The sequence below is a fragment of the Tiliqua scincoides genome, chromosome 1 (genome assembly GCF_035046505.1).
Source record: "Tiliqua scincoides isolate rTilSci1 chromosome 1, rTilSci1.hap2, whole genome shotgun sequence".
NCBI classification, from domain to species: Eukaryota; Metazoa; Chordata; class Lepidosauria; order Squamata; family Scincidae; genus Tiliqua; species Tiliqua scincoides.
Genome location: NC_089821.1, coordinates 53,724,256 through 53,745,410, shown reverse-complemented (window position 1 = coordinate 53,745,410; position 21,155 = coordinate 53,724,256). Strand labels below are relative to the sequence as shown.

General features: G+C 46.1%; 1 protein-coding gene across 1 annotated transcript in view; it reads right to left on the bottom strand.

Annotated features, from left to right (window-relative positions):
- PTPRJ (protein tyrosine phosphatase receptor type J) overlaps positions 1-18,742 on the bottom strand; it is a 112,964-nt gene extending 94,222 nt beyond the window's left edge. Inside the window, exon 1 of the mRNA XM_066609649.1 lies at positions 18,263-18,742. Coding sequence (XP_066465746.1) covers positions 18,263-18,322 — 60 coding nt within the window. The 5' untranslated portion in view covers positions 18,323-18,742. The remainder of the gene's footprint in view (positions 1-18,262) is intronic.
- Between the last annotated feature and the right edge of the window lie 2,413 nt (positions 18,743-21,155).

Genomic DNA, 21,155 nt, shown 5'->3' with positions numbered 1-21,155 from the left:
AGACAGTTATGGGGGTTATTCCCTTCAAGAAATGAGCCAAAAACAGGGTAGCTACCATACGTCTTGGTCAGGTGTGTGGACCTTTGGCCTAGAAGGAATCAGGCAAACACCAGGGTAATATCTGACTCTCTCAATGTTTTAGAATGGTTTGTCAGAAGGACCATGGCTTCCTCCAGATGTATGCCTGACGGCTAAAAAACAAACGCCACTAAAGAGGCAATTGGATACTTTCAAGAGAAAGACTGAAATAAGGAAGCTCCCAGCATGAGAGAATGCCCCAACCCAGTATTAGCCAGGAACGACATGGATGCCAGTAGCCCATGCTAAATCACAAAACTGTTCCACAAATGCACGTAAAGAATGTGACTTGAATGGTGAAGGTAAACACCAACCAGTTAAGCCACATACCACAAAGCTCTAACAATTAAAAAACCAACACAGCTTTTGATTGTTCCAGAATGCATATTAATCTGCAAATATTTGATGTGGCTGATCATGCAAATATTTATGCTGTGAATAATATTCTGTAGATGAATACGCAAAATGTTTTCAGATATAGGAACTGTTTTCAGATAGTTTAGCTTCCCCCTCTCCCAGTTACCCCCCTCCACACACACACACACACACGCACACACACACCTCTCTAACAATTTATGTACAGTTGGGATTTTTTTAATTTTTCTAAGCCACCTCAGAAGTCCATATGAACAGCAGTCGGCTAGAAATACAATACAGTATATATGGTATACTGTATACAGGATATAAAAGTGCATTTTAAGTGCTCAAACACACTGGCCTGATTCAGACAATATAAAAAGACATTGGACCACTAAACCTTCGCGTTTCCTTGTCTTCATCTTGCCTTGCTGTTAATCCATTGTTTGTTTGGCAAGAAGCCACTTCCATTCCACCCACAACCCAAGGATCACTATGTTGAGCTGGCACCCTGAATTGTAACCCCCATCTCTGCTCTCCTTCCCAGCCTTTTTCCCCTCTTCCTGAGCACAGCCAAAACCACTGTGCCAACACAGGCTGAGTCAACCTTTGAGAGTAATCTCGCAATACACCCCTTCTCTGTGGGAAAGCAGCTCTGGTTTACTCACGCTGCTTCTCTCCCTCAAGTGAATCCATGCTATTGCCTAGTTTTGGGGGTTCACTTGAAAGACCTCTTTCTGCCTTCAAACACCACTTTAACTCAGGAGACTTGCCCAGACTTGGCACCCTTGCCCTACAGGTCCTGCAGTGTATCTCACTCTATTCAGCATATGGGTAATCTTGGTCTTCAGCTCAGCCTCACCACTGATCCACAACTCTCTGCTAACTTTCTTGCCTGTCACATGCAGTCAAATTGACAACATGCTTAGCTCTTGTGATTTTTCTCCTTACTAAAAAAAGTGCTTTAGTCCATTATATTTTTGAACTGTTTTAGAGGAGGCTCGAGAGTAACCTCAGGCCTGCACTGAACAAATTATCTTAACTGATCTATCAAGGACTTCAAGTATGAGGGAAATCCCTCCTTCTGGTTGATTCCCTCTCATTGATTAAGAGGTATTCACTGGGAGAGACTAACTCCCCAAAAGCAAGCGGGTGAAGTGACTTCACAGTGGCAAGGGGCTAACCTTTGCCTGTAGCCTTTAGTTCAGGCTACAAAGAACCACACTCCAACTACAACCTTTTGCTGCGGTCCAAACCATAGGAATCTTCTTTTTCATTCAACCCTCCCCAACTTTCCTCCCTTTTCCTTCACTCCCTACACCCTAAGGACCCCCACAACTGTCATTTTCTCTCTGGGAAACCCACATAATTTCCCTTTATCCTTTCTCCACCTTCTTTCCTCCTACATGCTCACACCATTACATACCCCCCTTTTCCTTTTTAAATATCCCTTTTCTTCCCCTCTTTTGCCTCCTCTGCTCTATAGCAACTGTTTACAAATAGGATCTAGCTACAATTGCATGGCTAAGAGTACTTAGCATTGCTTTACAGTGGGCTCCCCTTATTTGTGGGCCTGGCACCCGCAGATTTGAATATCTGTGAATGCTGAACCCACAGCTGGAAGACCTCAAAGGATCCCCCAGACGTGACTGGAAGTGGCAGATAAGTCACATCTGAAAGGTGTTTTGAGGCACAAGGAGGTCTGCGAGCCAGATACTTGTGCTGCGCATGAAGTGCAGCACCCGGAAAGAGCTGGCAGTGACATAATGACATCACTGCCAACTGCTTCTGGGAGGCCCATTTCAGGCCAAACAGGCTCAGGAGTGGGCAGGCAGGGAGGCCCACACAAGCCAACACTCTGCTTGCCACGCCACCCTCCCAGGCACCAAAATGCAGCAGGTGATCTGTCCACCACACCAGTGTGGGGCCTCCAAAGCATGGACCCCTCCCAAGCATAGGGCCCAATTGAGGAAATTGGGCAAATTGCCCCAAGCCCAGCCTTGCTTGTAGAGAACTCTACTCCCAGCATGTTTGGCCCAGCCTATGTACTTGAAGTACAGAAACCAGAAACACTGCAGGCAGTGGAGCCCAAGATAAGGGGTTGCTTGGCCTCTTTTTCCCTCTTTCTGGGCAAGAGGGCAATGCTGGACAATGCTAAAAGAAGAGGTGGTCAACTTCTGCCCCAATCTTCCTCTTGCTTGCTGACAACAGTCACTTCAGTTTGCCTCATAGCTGGAATGGCCCCAATTCAACCTCAGCACTGCATGTTGTTCAGACCCAGGAGCTGTGGTTTACAGTTCAAAAGATCAAATCCTAGTTTATATCCTAGCCACAATTAACACACATTCAAACATACAGAGTTCCCACGTTAAAACATATAGAGTTGTGGCTTAACAACCAGGATTACTTCTTGTGCTGGGTGAGGAGGAAAGGGGACAAGGGAGCACGAGGGCTAAACTCTCCTTCAGTTTATATCTACAGTCCAGCCAATCACAGTTTGTTGAATAACCTGACCATTATCTTGGTAATTATTATAACAACTCTAAAAAATAGATCAGTTTATTGCATCCATTTTGCAAGTGCTGGGGGAATTATGGCCTGCCTGAAGACAGCTGCTGAATTCGTGGCAAAACTGAGATCTGAATAAGGGACTTCTTAGCTCTTGCTTCCTACTCTTACCCATTATAATACACATAAAACTCTTATCGGACATTTGTGCTTTATATGTTGCTTTCTTGTGAAATGTTTGTCTGTAGGTAGGATGAAAGAAGATGACCCACCTCGCATGAGTTTACTTGGCTGAGTGCACTATTACAAATGTTGTGTATGCTTTTTCTTTTCCTACCACATATTCTTATGTGTGGTTGGATGAATGCAGACAGCTTATCATATGGGGAAAGTTTGCCCATTTCTTAAACATGTGATAAACCACACCAACACAGATGGTTGCGGCTGGTTTTGTAATACAGTATACCCTGGTTGCTGTTGCTCCAGGTCCAGTTCCCAACTCATTCTGTTGCTAAGATCACATCGGTCCTGCCTCTCCTCCCATGCACTGCTGCAGCTCTTTATCACTACTTCCTGATCCTTTGTTTATGAAAGTAAATGGCTTAAACTGTTCTCACAGTTTTAAAACTAACCCATTCTGATAATGATGTTTAGACTGGCTTCCAAATATGTAACATTTTCAAAACATTTTTCCTGTGTTATTTTTTTTAAATGGTAGTCCATTGGGTGCATGTCCATAAATGTGCACAACCCCTGTTAAATTTTAAAAAAAGAAAAAAACTTTGAGACTTCCTCAAAAGTTCACTTTACACAGACTGAATTGTGTACACACACAGTATTCCACTCAGCACAACACACACACAAAATGCATGAACACGAACAGAGATAACATGGTACAGTTTCTTGGTAAAGCATCAAACATACCAAAACATAAATGATGTTCAGTAAATAAATGATTTTTTAAAGCCGCAAGAGCTGCAAGTATTTAAAAATTTCAAGAGTCTTTCACACCACCTAGAACTTGGCTATCCATGAAGAAAAAGTAGAGAAGGCACGTTTCCTTAAACATGATTCTAGCCACAAAACCCAATAATACCCTCTCTCTGTCTGAAACCTTTATTGGCATATCAACACAACACAATTAAGACATACTTTACAATGGTTGCAACAACTTGCATACCGACCCAACAACTTAAAAACAAGATACCAGAATTATTTAAATTCTGACAACGTTATTTTAAGAATCTCAGATAAATAACCAGCAACAGCTGCGGTTAAAGAGTCACAAACATCACTCATGAACCTAGAGAGGGTAATATCAGAAGGGGTTAGGTCAGGAGAAATCCAAGAATTTAAATAATGATTACGAATGTCAAGATGAACTGGACAAAAAAAGAGTATATGAAACAATTAAACCCAATAATACCATTCCCTTCAACATCACCAGCCATGGAACACATATACGAATGACCATCCAGTCATGCAGGAAATGTGGTTTCCATTCCACTTGCTCAGAGAGGAATCTGTAGCAGAAAAAGTTCTGCATGGCATTTGTAGGAATACAGAAAACCAACCAATCATGTGGTAAAAATAGCAGAAAGCTAGTTGGCTGTACAGGCTTATTATATCTTACTCTTACCAAGGCCTCAGAGCAAACTGCCCAACATGAAGAAAATTCACTGTGCCAAATTGCTTGCAAGCTAAATTTTTCAAAACTATGATGAGTACTTCTGAAAGCAGGCAAGCTAGGCAAGGCTCTGGGGCAGAGTCCAGTAGGCTCAAATGGCAGGGGCCCCAGAAATTGCAGAGTACAGCTATTCCATGAGCCAGGGTCCTACATCCAGTACAACCACAAGAAAGATCTCCAAGGTCTCCACTCGCATTTAAGGGACAACCATAGAAAGCATACCCATTTTTCCGAGTTAATGATGCAAGCTTTTAGTCCAAATTTATGGCAAGAACACAAGGAAGCCAACATGCACGCAGAACTCATTCATGTATATCAAGAAAAGTGAGATCCAGAAATGTGTGTGGTTTCTCCTGCTTACTGTTCCAGTTTCATCTCATCACATACATTTCTGGATCTCCCCTGCTTCAATACACAAATATAAGCTTTGCAGACATGTGTAAAACAAAACAAGTTCTTGAAAATGGACAGAAAAGCGGGTGAGGTGGGAACACCAGCTTTCCCTTGACTGACAACTGTGGTGGAGTGCAGAGGTCCCAAAACCAGTTAGACTAGATGTTTTCAGGCCAATTGACAACTCTAGATATGGCTCCCAAGCCCATGTTGAAACTAAGGGCCCAATCCTATGCAGTGCATGCTGGCTCACCACCAGTGAAGTGCCAGTGGAGTGCCGGTGCTATCCCAGTGCTGGCCGGCACTGGTCTAGCACTGGTGGAGCACGGGAGCTCTGCCACTCAGCGGTCGCTTGGACCGCCGGGAAGTGGAGAGGTAGGTGGGGGCATGGGGGGAGGCCAGAAGGAGGTGTTCCGGGGCAAGGAGAGGCTGAGGGAGAGCGGGGAGGAGATATGCCGGGGGAAGGGAGTGGGGTAGGAGGGAGGCGGGACTTGTGGAGCTGTGCTCCACCGGATCCTGAGCATCCGTGTCAGGCCACCCACCCAACATGGAGGCTCTTGCTTCTACGCCAACACCTGGGTTGTCATAGAATTGAGTGGCCCCATTGCAGTTCTATTCGCCTTACCTGGGAGAAGGGAATAAAAATCCCCTTCTCCCGAGGAGGCAGTGGCGGCTGCCTGGGGCACACTGAATTTAGCAGCAGCCATCTTGGGTGCTGCTGCAGCCCTGCAAGCCAGGCAGCTCAGGATTGAGCTGTAAGGCAGCGATGTCACTAGGGTTTGCATCACCCGGTGAAGGAGGCCAGTGCATCACCCCTATGAAGGACCTCTTCCCATGCAAAGTAACATTTTACATGTAACATTTTAGTTACAACATTTTAGTTATAGTGACGTTTGTATTGGCAACCTTCAGTCTCGAAAGACTATGGTATCGCACTCTGAAAGGTGGTTCTGGCACAGCGTCTAGTGCGGCTGAAAAGGCCAATCCAGGAGTGACAATCCTTTCCACACCGGGAGCAAGTGCAGTCTGTCCCTGGTCTGTCTCCCTGGCTATGGGCCTTCCTTCTTTGCCTCTTAGCCTCAGACTGTTGGCCAAGTGTCTCTTCAAACTGGGAAAGGCCATGCTGCACAGCCTGCCTCCAAGCGGGCCGCTCAGAGGCCAGGGTTTCCCACTTGTTGAGGTCCATCCCTAAGGCCTTCAGATCCCTCTTGCAGATGTCCTTGTATCGCAGCTGTGGTCTACCTGTAGGGCGCTTTCCTTGCACGAGTTCTCCATAGAGGAGATCCTTTGGGATCCGGCCATCATCCGGAACATAGTGACGTATGTTGTTAAATATATCACGCATGTGTTTAAGCCAGGCTTTCCAGACTAATCAAATGTGAACCCTCAATTCTGATACCTCAAGCTGCTACAACTCCCCATCTCTATCAGACTCCATACTATAAAATATTTCAAGCAGTCACTTCAGCCTAACCCTCTCTTCTCCTTCTCCTCCACCAACACTTCTTATTAAAGTGTTCGACATATCCACTTCCTTTCCTGAATTCCTTCCCACTTGCCAAAAAGTGATCGTCTTTCTCCAACTGTTTTGGTTTTTTCTCAGGTGGATGGGTAGCAAAGGTTAATCTCAGATCATGTGGGGGCCACTGTTGGGCTCTGTCCTAGCACAGGGCAGGTGGATGGGAAGCTTCCCTGTAGCTTTCCTTCCCCACACCCCATCAAAGATTGACAGGCTTTCGACATCACCAGATCCCACCTTAAAATGTCATGATTTTGCATCTGACCTGGTAACCCTAATTGTTACATATCTCAGTTCAAATTTACTATCTATTCTCTAATGAGCAAATAATTCTTGCTTATTCCTATGCATTCCTTAAGCACTGCACTCTATAGCTTCCCATACCCCATCACAGTGGCACACACAAATCCCCAAATGCAAAGTCTAACAAGCCAGTTAACATTAATCAATACTTCCATTTTTCAAACACGGAAGGTCTTTGTGTGAGAGAGGAGACCCGTTTTGAAAGTTTATCTGCTGACTCCAGGAATTGTTCTTCTATAAATGGAACTTATCCAAGTGGCTTGAAATAAGTTCTATTTGCTCTATAAGCAGATTTTTCCCCAAATATAAACTTAATAATTTTTTGCATTGTGGGGTTTGTGGGAGGAAGAGTGTTACCCACTGCCACCACCAGGTTGCTCAGGACCCTGGGCCAAAGCCCTGCATTTGATCCTCCAAGGCACCATACCTATTTACATTGGATGCACATGGGATCCTGCCACTGCTGCTGGTTATGAAGTTTCAGGAATCAGCCTGGTTGAGTGAACTTTCTGATGAGTGTGGGCCTTCAACTAGCACCCAACCTGGCCAAGGTCTGATGCAAACGTCCAAGAATGTTTCAGGAGGACTCTCATGCCTATTATATTGGTAACTAAACTGAGGCAGGTTCTTGTTGCTTTTTTCTTTTTTTTATACACTAGAGCAGGGGTACCCAAACCCCGACCCTGGGGCCACTTGCAGCCCTCAAGGCCTCTCAAAGCAGCCCTCAGGGAGCCCCCAGTCTCCAATGAGCCTCTGGCCCTCCGGAGATTTGTTGGCACCCACACTGGCCCGACGCAACCGCTCTCAGTGTGCGGGCGACTGTTTGACCTCTCGCATGAGCTGTGGGATGAGGGCTCCCTCCACTGCTTGTTGTTTCATGTCTGTGATGCAGTAGCAGCAGCAAAGGAAAGGCCAGCCTTTCTTTGTGCAATGCCTTTTATAGGCCTTGAGCTATTGCAAGACCTTCATTCATTCATATAAGTTCATCTTTAATATATTCATTTATGTAAATGTATGTAAATTTATTCAAATTTTAAATGTAAATTAATTCTTTTTTCCCCCGGCCCCTGACACAGTGTCAGAGAGATGATGTGGCCCTCCTGCCAAAATCTTTGGACACCCCTGCACTAGAGTGACATCTATTTTATAATTATTTTTAATAACTAATTTTTTATTTTTAATATTTTTTGTGGCTGCTTACACCAGGTTTCAAGCTGCCAGATAGATTCTTCTCCCGTCCAGCTGTCCCTGAATGTGCCTTTCATTATGTCTTTTGTTTTGATCCCATTAGTAGACAGTGGCAGCTATAAAAGTTATACATTATATAAATGTATAGAGAGAATATGCAATGAGCAGGTCTTGACTGATGGGCATAGAAAGAATGCAGATCCTCCTCTTGTCTGGAGCAGAGATGAGTCCAGCTTTCCATATGGAAGAGAAACCATCTTAGGAAACGATGAAACATTTTGTTGCTAGATTTTGAAGTTAGTCAATTTTCATATTCTCCAACAGCAAGTCTGTAATTAGTAGCACTAATTAGTAATAGCCATCCCTATTATGTAACCAGCAAATTGTATTATACAACAACACACCCAGAAAGATAAGGTTTTACACTTCTCTAACAAAAGAATGTACATGGCATGAACATTATTAATAGTAAAGTTGAATGTAGCAAGCATCCATGTGCAATGTGCCATGAACAGTTTCCAATATTTTTACTCTACGAGTCTAGATTATGATGTCAGATGCTACAGAGAGGGCTGTTCCTATACGTACATGCTTCTGCTTGTCAAGTCGCAGACGTTAGATTCTCAAGACCTTCATATAGTTACCCCTCTAAAGTGTCTCTCATTTTAAAGGTTGTTCTTTACTGGGGGAAGGGCCAGATTGCAGCTCTATATCAGCAATGACAACCCAGAACACTGCCCAGTGCTGTCTCAGGTCTACCACCTCTGCACAAACAACAAAGCAGCCACTTACCATGCACCTTGCATGCTTTCTTCAGCTGCGGAAGTGCAGAACTTCCAATTTGCTTTGAAGTGACTGCACTAATGAAAGAGCTCCTTCATTTGTACAGTTCCTGTAAATCCAACAGTAAGTCCTGCACTTCCTCATTTGAAGAGATCACACTAGGAGCAAAGTAAGGAAGCACTTGGCCTGCTTCTGCCCGCTCTTAACAGGTGGAGAGAGGATCAGTGCAGCCTACATTCATGGCAGGCTTGAGGGAGGCAGTGGCAAAAGCAGAGCTGGGGTGAAAGGCACCCCAAATCTGCCTCCCTACCCCCCCCATCTGCTGCTGAGACAACCTGTAAAACCTCACCTAATGGATGGGCTGCTCCTTATACTGTAGTTACTATTCCTTCTTTCATATCCAGTGACATAGCTCTGTTACTTTCTTCATTCTCTGTTTTTAGACTTACCTTAGCTAAGCACAACAACCTTTGCAAGCCAAGGTGAGGCTCCCTGCAAATCCTAGTGCTTTGCACCCCCTCTAGCTGCGCTACTGGCAGGCTCCATTATTACTTGGGAGGAGAAAGCCTCATTGAATGATGCTACTGGACCCCCAGGAGCCATCATATGGTTGGAAAGCAAGATCTCTACGAACTGCCTCCTCCCCCTCCCTGGGCTTCTCCAGTCAATTCTAAGGCAAGAACCCCCTTGGGCACCTCCTTCTGCCCTACCTCAGCCAAAATCAGACTGCCCATCCTTCCTTCAATGATAATCAAAGGAAAAGAGAGCCTGCTCCCATCTCCCCCATCCTGCTTGGTGCAAAACCAAAACATTAACCCTTCCCTGCCTCGTGGCTTTAATTTCCTTGCTGCTTGTCGGGTCTGAATGATGGTTCCATGAGGTCTTACATGTCGCAAAAAAAGTAAGTAAGTACACCCAGACACCGTCTTGAGTCTGCATGTGTGGGGACCAAATGTCGAGTCAGTGGCTTCAGACTCAAATCAATGCCCAAGTCATCGGCACAGGTGACTCAAGTTTCCAAGAATCAGCGAAAAATGCTGATTTTTTTGCAACTCAAACTTGAGTCATCTGACTCGAGTTCTCATCCCTGGTTTTTGCTTTGTTTTCTCAATGCTTGGTCTTTCAAAATATTTTTAACTTTTAATCAAGCCATCAAAAAGTATACCATTCAAAAGACCAGGACATGACTGCCTATTAACTTTTAAAATGTACCTATTGCATTTAAACACCTTTTTCAAAGGACAAAACAATAAAACAGCAGAATTGTTTCAGGCCACTGGAGATCTCTTCAGAAGCAGATGGCAAGAGAACCTTGCCCTGGGCTTCTCTTCTTCGAACTCTCAAGGCACACTGGCCTATAAATAACCTCTAGAAGGGCATGGAAGGACCCCTCCTAACTAATTTCATCAGATTAATAACTTCACTAATTCTGAGAGACCACTATTGCCACCTAATTGCGCACACAAACTGTGCAGAGATCAGTGACTCGCTAATTGGAGTATAATCTCCACTAATTAAAGCATAATCTTGTGTTTCCATAGAACAGCTCTTCAAGGACTTTCTATCCATACCAGGTGATCTGTGTAGTGTGCATATCTGAAATCCCTATGAATTTAGCTCATTCAATAGTCTATGAAAGAGATGCATGCAGGATCAGCATGCATCACATAAGATCATCATCATCAACAGGTAGCTGCTAAGGCACCAACATCTTAGCAGGGCCACCACCAGCCACTAGAGGGGCCACCACTTCCTGCTCTCTCTCTCCCCCCCCCCCTCTGAGACAGGGCCACCTTTGGAGGATTGGACCTCTTCCAAGGCACCGCACTACCACTGCCTGCAGCAGCTCAACCTATCAGTCTGCAGGCTGACAGAGTAGGCAGTGGAGGTAACTGCACCTCTTTCCACCACTATATTTTTTTTCTTTATGTAGAGTATTTTTAAATCACTTTTCAACAAGAACAACAAAAGTTCTCAAAGCACAGCAAAGTTTTACACAGCAAACGAATAAGAAAATGGTTTCCTGTTCTCAAAGGGCTCACAATCTAAAAAAGACACAAGGATATGCCAGCGAACAGCCACTGGAAAATATGCTATATTAGCTTAAATAGGGACAGTTTCTTAAGAACATAAGAACAGCCCCACTGGATCAGGCCACAGGCCCATCTAGTCCAGCTTCCTGTATCTCACAGCAGCCCACCAAATGCCCCAGGGAGCACACCAGATAACAAGAGACCTCATCCTGGTGCCCATCCTTCCTCATTCTTGCTCGTTCACTCGCTCACTCTCAGCTAACTATAAGAATCACCACTGAAAAGATGCCTCTTTTTCCAGCCAGTAGCGTATATTTTTGTAATTCTGGGGAGATAAGCAGTGAGACAAGCAGCTAGGAGGAGTGGCCACCACTTAATTTCCTGACCTCTTCTGAGCCATGATTGTAGGATTGCTAAGAATATACCATGGGGCAGGGTGGGTGGGTGGGTGGGTGAGTGAGTGAGTGAGTGAACAAACCCTAAATAATAAAAGTGCTTCTGGAAAGTCACCTTGTGCCAAATAGAGGGAGCGACAATTTAAAGGGATGCTGCAGGGATAGGGATATGTTGCTCTCAAAGTCCTACATCCTTTTTGAGATGTTAACATTACAATTCCTTCCCTTTTCATAAGACTCAGGTATCCATGTAAAGGAGAGAAAAGTACAGTACTTGTGATGGACTTCTCCAAGCACTAGGGAAGTAAGAGAGATTTAATGCAGGCCAACCATGATAAGCACATTTGTAACTAATTAACCAGCAGCAACACAACTTAAGCATTATAGTCATTAGAACCAAAAGGAAGTGTTGCTGTCTTCCTCATATTTTGGTCACAAGTGTAAACAACTTCTTGGAAAGAAATGCAAGTTCATCAAGAAAAAAAAACCAGCTATACATACACCATATTTAAGGATATGAGACAGTCTCCCAGTATAAGGAAAAGAACTTAGGCCACATCAGTAGTTGATTAATGGCTCAATCCTATCCAACTTTCCAGCACTGATAGAGCAGTTCCAATGGGGGGGGGGGGGTTTACAGACACCTCCTCAAGATAGGGCTGCACTGTGGCTGCATCAGCACTAGAGAGTTGGATAGGATTGGGTCCTAAGTGAGATCTCATCCACAAAAGCTTATGCCACCAGCAGCATTTCTTTCAAGTGCAACAATTCTCTTTTTTGTTTTTTGCTATAACAGACTGACACATTACGACTCAAAAATTTGTAAGCATAGGGCAGTGGTTCCCAAATTTACCAAGGTCACAGTGCCTTTCTTTCGAAGCAGCCACTTCTTCCTGCCTCTCCCAGGCAAAGCCATAACTCGGGCAGAGGGGCACCGGCCCCAGGTGCTCCACCAAGGGGGACACACAAAACTGGCCCCAGGTTCTATTCTAGTTATGGAGGATGCTGCAACCACTTCCCGCACCCCATTCCATCTCCTCTGGAGGCTTCTCCAGAGACTGCCCAGAAGAAACTGCCTTCATTTGCGGCACGAAGACAGTCACCCCTGAGCTCTCCCAAGAGGAGGAGGTGCTGGTTACATACAGCCAACACCTCCTTCTTGTCAATCATCAAAAAACTGATGGTGTGCTGAAAATTTTAGTGCCTTGTCAATGTGCTGCGAGATGAAAAAGGTTGAATTTCACTGTCAGACTGATCATAAGAAGCACCCTATCCCTTAATTCTAACTACATGTCTGCCCCACTACACCACTATTTTGCACCTTGCTTCAGCTGCTGGGTCTCAGGGTTCCAGTAAACACACAAACACAAACACAAACACACACACACACACACACACACACACACTTCCCCAAAGCTGAAATCAGCCTATCCCTAGTCTAAATCGATATTAACTAAATCAAGCCATCAAGTAAGTCAGCTTCACATTTTGAGTTGCCACAACAGGGCCACCTCCAGACCCCTCTTTCAGCTAATGACCATCAGTACTCTAACCTCACAAGTCAACAGAAGTATGCATTGGCAGTTGGGCACTGACCAAGGACCTCCCCATCCACCAGATGGCACATTTGGTCAGGCCAACTTCTGAACCCTCAGGACCAGTGGCAGCAGGTCAGGATGGGTGGGGAGCCCAGTGCAGAACATTCTTCTCGGACCCACAGCAACCTGGCACCTTCACTGGACAGAACCAAGTCACAGGCAACCACCAGGAAAGCAAAAAAGGTGCAGGAGCATTGGTGATAGTTACAGAGCAAAATGGTTTAGGGCTGCCAAGCAGGATGTGGCCTGTAGGTTCCCTATTGAGAAATGACGCTTTACACAATCAGCTGCTGTATATGCTACTAGTAGGTGGTTGTCGATTAGTAATGGCACGAGTAGGTGCCTATCGATTTGTGCACAAAACACCAACTCCCTGGAAAGTTCGTAGTTTCTATGTATTTGAGGGACTCTGTAGGTAAGCAGAAGTAGATAAGTTTGTAAATTTAGAGAAAAGGGAAAGGAAAAAGCCAAAAGGCAACTTGACATGGATAGATTGATGGCCGAATCCTACACTTGCTGCTCATTGGCGATACTCTCCCTGTGCTGGCACTGACTTCTATAAAGCAGTCAGCGTCAATCATAAAAGGTACTCCCACAGCACGCTAGTCAGTGCACTGCCGGGAGTGCCGGCAGAAGTCCTGTGTCTTTCCATTATTACCATTGTTTCCCCCACCGCATCAGTGGGAAGGGGGAGAGATGAAGGATAGGATTCAGCCACAAGTGTACTTGGGGACCTCCAGAAGTCATGGAATGTTTTCCACTGGAAAAAGCCAGAAGCAATACACTGGGAGGGGATAAAATTGGTCTGCTTTAGACCCAAATCCTGACCAACTTTCCAGCACTGGCATGGTTGTGCCAATGATATGTGTGCTGCATCCTGCAGTTGGGGGGGGGAACTCACAGAGGCCTCCTCAAGGTAAGGAGTATTTGATTCCTTACCTAGGAGCTGCATTGTCCTTAGGTCAGTGCTGAAAAGTGGGTTAGGATTGATCCCTAGGGGCCTAATCCTATCCAACTTTCCAGCACTGGTGCAGCCGCAATGCAGTCCCGAGGTAAGGGAACAAATGTTCCCTATGCCTTGAGGAACCCTCTGTGACTGCCTCCCCACCACAGGATGCAGTGCATACCTCATTGCACTGGAAAACTGGAAACGATTGGGCCCTTAGTCAACGGGGCATTACATTGGGAAGGTGCAACACTTTGTTACAGATCCCTTCTGCTCAAATTAATTACAGGTCCCATTAAGTTCTCAGTTCTGATTCCAAGACAATTCTAAGCTTTGTTTACCTGTCTCTTCACACAATTGCAAATATAATATGGACAAGAATATACTGTATAATGTTCTCTTTACTGTAGATCCACTTTCTTCCAAATGACTTCTCCATTTTCCCAAAGGCACATAATTGCTGGAGAAGAGGGAATAGAGAAATAGCTAGCTGTTCCTGTGCTATATATGCACATACATTAATACAGTACATAGGTATTTAGGCCCATGATTTTAGAAGATGGCAAATTAGAGGTGGCCCTGTTGCTCTAACTACATAGTCTGCTGTTCCTAATCATAGCTATTATTTTTTCAGCTATCTTCTACCCGTTTAATTATAGGCTACTTATCTCAAATTTTAGACAATAAAGTTGTGAATACCTCATAATGCACCTAGGAAAAACATCTGAGCAGTTCATGAAGCCAGAAGTAACCTGAAGAAGTACACCAACTAGTATACTGTACTCAGTAAATCAGAAGGAAGTACTGTTGCAAGCAAGGTAGGCTTTCACCATTTCTGAGGTACCGTAGTTTTCTGCCATAACGTCTTTCAGACCAAATTTTGGATTCTTCTGTTTGCCTGTTCTCTGTCATCTTAATAAGAACACACAATCCTCCTTTCTGGAAGTTAATTCTTTTCTCACTTCATCATTATTAAAAAATATTTGTACCCCACCTTTGCCCTCCTACAAGAAGGAAGCTCGAGGCTGCTAACAGCCTTTTAAAAAAACACAGTAAAAAATTAAATAGCTCACAAAACAATAAACAGTATGCAGCACCAGGGGAAAAAAAGAATAAGGATAACACAGGCCAACACACATTTTGCTTCCTTAAACGTTACACCGATTCCTGGATATATTTGGGGTGCCAATTCCAAAAATGGCATCCGTTTTGCCCTATCACGTCTAGTTTTGGAGAAACGGCATAGCCTCTTTAGTGAATGGTTCAAGCAGCTTCCTCACGAGGAAGCCTACACCATGGCTTCCTCATGAGGAAGCTGCTTGAACCATTCACTAATGAGGCTATACTATATCTCCAAAACTAGACGTGATAGGGCAAAACAGATGCCATTTTTTGAATCGGCACCCCAAATTCATATCAAACCACCATAAAGTTTGAGAAAAACTTTTCTGACCCTCAATTTTGTAGGCCTGTGTAATCAAAACTGCACAACTAAGAGAAGACAGACCAATTAACATAAAGCTAGGCCCTAAAGGCTAAATGGAACAGAAACATTTTCAGTCACTGTTAAAACAGTGACCATGATGAAGCCAGCCTAGCATCCAGTGGACACAAGTTCCATAGCTTGGCTGCCACCACAGAGAAGACCTCCTCATGTGTGATAGCCAAATACACCTCTGCCAGCTATGGGACATGTAAGAAGGCCCTCTCAGCTGATCTCAGGAGAACCATTTCATATGGGGGAGGCAGTCCAAGCAGAAAGAGCAATGTTCAAGCCATACAACAAGTTGGATTGAAAAATATTGCCTGTGATGCAAACTTTAGTGGGTCAAGCTTTAAGTAATTGCATTAAACTACTGAAAACAGTAAAGGGGAAATTGTGCGTGAAAGAGAAATTGCTATGGTTATTTTCTGATGAACAGAACTCTATAGCATGTACAGGCCTCTTCAAGAATAATGGACAATGGCAGCAGACTGGCACTAAACCAAGCTGAAGACTGCTGCCAATATTATTAATCTACATATCCAACATGTTCCAGAGAACACAGCCCTAGAAAAACCACACAGCTCTTCAGGTGTCTTTACCATGGTGTTCCCGACTATCCATCATGCCCATGGTAGGGCAGCACTACACATTAAAACTGCCCTTGGAAACACAGGTGTTTTACCAGCATTTTCTGCAGCAAATGCATCAAGAGGAACCATATGCGTACATGCCTTTAAACATAGTACTGACATTTGAGGACCTTTGACAGAATTAGTTTAGACCAGTGGTTCTCAAACTGGATCAGGACCCACTGGTGGGTCACAACCTGATTTTTGATGGGTAGCCAAAGGATGATGGAAAGGTCAGATAACAAATTGCCTCAAGCCCTGAAGCTATTCAAAAAAATCAGATACTGTAGCTCAGCTCCTGCAGTTTGCAAGCATGTGTAAATACAGGGAAATAAATGTTTGAGGGTCTTTTTCTGGTTATTACTACTTATAAATAAATACAATATTATTTCTTTCTAGATCTCCTTTTTTGAAAAAAATCTCATAAACCCAGGTGGGTCAACCCAGGTGGGTGGAGTATCATTTTTAAAAGTGCGTCCCGGGACTAAAAAGTTTGGGAACCACTGGTTCTAGACAAGTGGTTAAAAAAACTATTTAAAAAGCAGGCGCATGATTATGGCCTCTGGTCCTAGACTGATTAACTCAAATCAGATGCCACTTACTGTTCCTGTTGCCATTAGCCACAAAAGATCACAATTCCGCACCAATACTACAAAATACCCAATCATTATACCATTAAATTATATGTTAGTATCTGGAATAGCTTCAATTTTGCTCTCCTAGATTACAATTCCTGTTTCTTCCATAATCTTGCATTAAAAGGATATATAGGGACAAGGTACTATATTCCGTTCGGCTACAGTTTAATAATCCTGATTTGCAAGTAGGGTACGTACAACAGGACAATTAAAGAAAGGTATGTGATTTTGAGTATATAACGCAGTGTTTCCCAAACATTTTAGCACTGCAACCCATTTCCAGTTCAAAAGGTCTCCACCCTCTCTGCCACCTCCCTTCTCCCAGGCTTTGCCCCCCCCTGATGCCCACTGTCTGTTGAGCCGCTCAAGCGCCATGCTAAGAAGTGGGGGCCAAAACCTCCCAGCCCATCTGGTGCAAGCGGTCTCAGCCCCTCGGCACAGCTGGCCTCGGGGCTGGCAACAACAGCAAGCAAGGTAGCACCCCAATGTGCCTTGTGCCACAGCAGCTGCCACCCAGCCCAATCAAGACTTATCTGTGAGCAGCTTGGCCTAGTGCAACAGGCCTTTTTTGTAACCCACAAAAAAATCAGCTGTGGGACCCTGTGGTTTGCGTACCACTACTCTAATACATTCAGAAGAGTGGGGAACAAATGCATCCTTTTACCACTGAGCGTCCAGAAAGGTGATTAGAGTGCATTCAAGGTTAGATTATCTGCAGTACAGTATGATCTTAGAGACATGCCCAGAAGTCAGTTTCACATATAACACCAACAGAGAGACCCTAAACATGTTTACTCAAAAATAAGTTCCACTATTCAATGGGTTTCACTCAGTGTGCATGGGACCACAGTTTAACCCATGTGTGCCAGGCCCACAGGGGTACACATTTGGTCCCTGTGGAGTATATCCAAGGCTGGGCAGAAATGGCTTAAACGCACCTTTCACACAGCCTACATCCTTAAGTGTAAACCATATATCAGTGGGAACCTCTGCAAGTGGCTCTCTTGTCCTTTCTCTCCCCGCACTAAATCTACTGACACCTGTACTCAATTTTCTGTGTGAAACAGAGTCCCACACAGACAGCCAGATTCCACACATGCTTTGGTGTGCCTAACTCTGCCTAGGACCAAATTGTAAGAATGAGTGTTTCTGAATTCCATGGAGAGCACAAGCACCTCCAGACAACCACAGCTGATTTTTTAACCCATTTCTTCCCATCCCACAGGTATAGGAGGAATGTACGGTGGGTGGGGAGGCAGGTGAGGCAGAACTTCCCCACTGGAGTCCTTTGAAAAGAACTGCCAACGGGTGAGGCACCCAAGCACCCACAACCCATGTGCAGAGTGCGACCCTGGACCCTGCGGAATGCGTGTGCTGTGGGTGCTTAGGTGCCTCACATGGCAACAGTGCTTTTCAAAGGGCTCCAGTGGGGAGGCTCTGCCTCACCTGCCTTCCCACCCACCGCACATCCCTGAAGTGTACGCATTTGATCCTTGTTGCGTATACGCAACGTTGGTCAGGAATGGCTTAAAGCAGCAGATTTTCCTTGGCTTAAGTCATGAAAGGGGGGAGGGCCAGGTGAGGGGGAGGAAGCAGGCAGGTGAAGAAGGCACAGGGGAAGAGCAGGTGTGTGGCTCCCGCACAGGTGAGCAGCTGGAGGTGCGGGGCGCAGAGAGAAAGAGGCAGCCCCTCCTCGCCCTCCCCCTTTCCAAGCGCCTTACCTTGCCGTGGCACAGCAGAAGCCAGGCGGAGAGGAGCAGCAGCCCCAGCCGCCGCCTCATGGTCTCCAGCGGCGGGAGAGAGGGCTGCAGCCCAGGCTCACTCAGCCCCCCTCGGCGGAGCCATGGCAGAGGCGCTCCAGAAAAGAAGCGGGGAAGCGGCTGGCGGGGCCGAAGGGAACCGGGAAGGAGGGAGGGAGCGAGCGCTGCTGCCGCCGCCGCCGCCTCCTCCTCCTCTGCGTCGCGCCCTTCCTCCCAGGCGCCGGGTGGCTTCAGCTCTGCCCCTGGCCGGTGGCGACTGCGGAGGGCGAGCGCGCCTGCTGGCGGGGTGGAGCGCGGCGGTGCGGAGCCCGCTCAGCGCCCGGGCAGTGCAGAGCAGAGGCGGCGGCCACCTCCCCTCGCCGACCATTCATCGCTTCCTCCACGCTGCGGGGCGGGGGGCAGGAGTTGAAGAGGTCGCCTTCGCCTCCTCCGGGAGCAGACGAGGAAGTTGTTCGGGCTCCGGCCCGCCCCGGGCAGAGCGAGGCGGGGACTGCAGGCGGCGAAACTTTTCCTTCCCTGCCCCCCGCGCATTCCTGGCTGCTAGACGCAGCGGGGGGGGAGGAGGAAGGGGGTCTTCCGGCTGCCCTGGCGCGCACTCCCTGGGCTGCAGCCCTCCACGCTAGCCTCGGGGAAGGGAGCCCTCTGGAGCGCGCAGGGGGTGGGCGGAGGGATGCTCTTTGCCCAGTCGCACAACACCAGAACCTGCTGGGGACATCCACGCAAGCTGAGAGTTGGGACAGGCCAAAGAATTTCTTTACCCAGCATATAACTGGTCTGTGGAACTCCTTGCCACGGGATGTGATGGCAGGGAATTGGACAGATTTCTGGAGGAAAACTCCATCACAGGTTACAAGCCCTGATGGGTACATGCAACCTCCTGGTTTTCCCATTCACATAACACTAGAACCAGGGGACATCCACTTCAGTTGAGTGTCTGGAGAGCTAGAACTGACAGGAGAAAGCATCTTTTTTACCCAATGTGTCATTAGACTGTGGAACTCCTTGCCACAGGATGTGATGAGGGCATGTAGCCTAGATGCCTTTAAAAAGGGATTGCACAAATTCCTGGAGGAAAAGTCCATCACAGGTTACAACCATGATGGGTATGTGCAACCTCCTGGTTTTAAAAGTAGGCTACCTCAGAGATGCAAGGGAGTGACAACAGGATTCACATCTCTTGTTGTCTTGTGTGATCTCTGAGGCATCTGGTAGGCCATAAGAAACACCCCACTGGATCAGGCCATAGGCCATATAGTCCAACTTCCTGTATCTCACAGCGGCCCACCAAATGCCCCAGGGAGCACACCAGATAACAAGAGACCTCATCCTGGTGCCCTCCCCCACATCTGGCATTCTGACATAGCCCATTTCTAAAATCAGGAGGTTGCACATACACATCATGGCTTGTAACCCATAATGGATTTTTCCTCCAGAAACTTGTCCAATCCCCTTTTAAAGGCATCCAGGCCAGATGCCGTCACCACATCCTGTGGCAAGGAGTTCCACAGACTGACCACAAGCTGAGTAAAGAAATATTTTCTTTTGTCTGTCCTAACCCGCCCAACACTCAATTTTAGTGGATGTCCCCTGGTTCTGGTGTTATGTGAGAGTGTAAAGAGCATCTCTCTATCCACTTTATCTTTCCCATACATAATTTTGTATGTCTCAACTATGTCCCCCCTCAGGTGTCTCTTTTCTAGGCTGAAGAGGCCCAAACGCCATAGCCTTTCCTCATAAGGAAGGTGCTCCAGCCCAGCAATCATCTTAGTCGCTCTATTTTGCATCTTTTCCATTTCCACTATGTCCTTTTTGAGATGCGGCGACCAGAACTGGACACAATACTCCAGGTGTGGCCTTACCATCAATTTGTGCAACGGCATTATAATATTGGCCGTTTTGTTCTCAATACCTTTTCTAACGATCCCAAGCATAGAATTGGCCTTCTTTACTGCCGCCGCACATTGGGTCTACACTTTCATTGACCTGTCCACCACCACCCCAAGATCTCTCTCCTGATGTGTCACAGACAGCTCAGAACCCATTAGCCTATATGTGAAGTTTTGATTTTTTGACCCAATGTGCATGACTTTACACTTACTTACATTGAAATGCATCTGCCATTTTGCTGCCCATTCTGCCAGTTTGGAGAGATCCTTCTGGAGCTCCTCACAATCACTTCTAGTCTTCACCACTTGGAAAAGTTTGGTGTCATCTGCAAACTTAGCCACCTCACTGCTCAACCCTGTCTCTAGGTCATTTATGAAAAGCACCAATCCCAGGACAGATCCTTGGGGCACACCGCTTTTCACCTCTCTCCATTGTGAAAATTGCCCATTGACACCCACTCTCTGTTTCCTGGTCTTCAACCAGGTCTCAATCCATGAGAGGACCTGCCCTCTAATTGCCTGACTGTGGAGTTTTTTCAGTAGCCTTTGGTGAGGGACCGTGTCAAACGCCTTCTGAAAGTCCAGATATATAATGTCCACAGGTTCTCCCACATCCACATGCCTGTTGACCTTTTCAAAGAATTCTGTAAGGTTTGTGAGGCAAGACTTACCCTTACAGAAGCCATGCTGATTCTCCCTCAGCAAGGCCTGTTCGTCTATGTGTAGGCCACTGTGTGATAAAGGAAGCTGGTCTAGATGGGCCTATGGCCTGATCCAGTGGGGCTGTTCTTATGTAAGGAAGTGACAACAGGATGCAGGTATCTTGTTGTATTGTGTGGTCTCAGAGGTACCTGGTGGGCCACTGTGAGATACAGGAAGCTGGACTAGATGGGCCTATGGCCTGATCCAGCAGGGCTCTTCTTATGTTCTTATGACTTGGTGGGGGTGACTTGAATATAAACAGGACT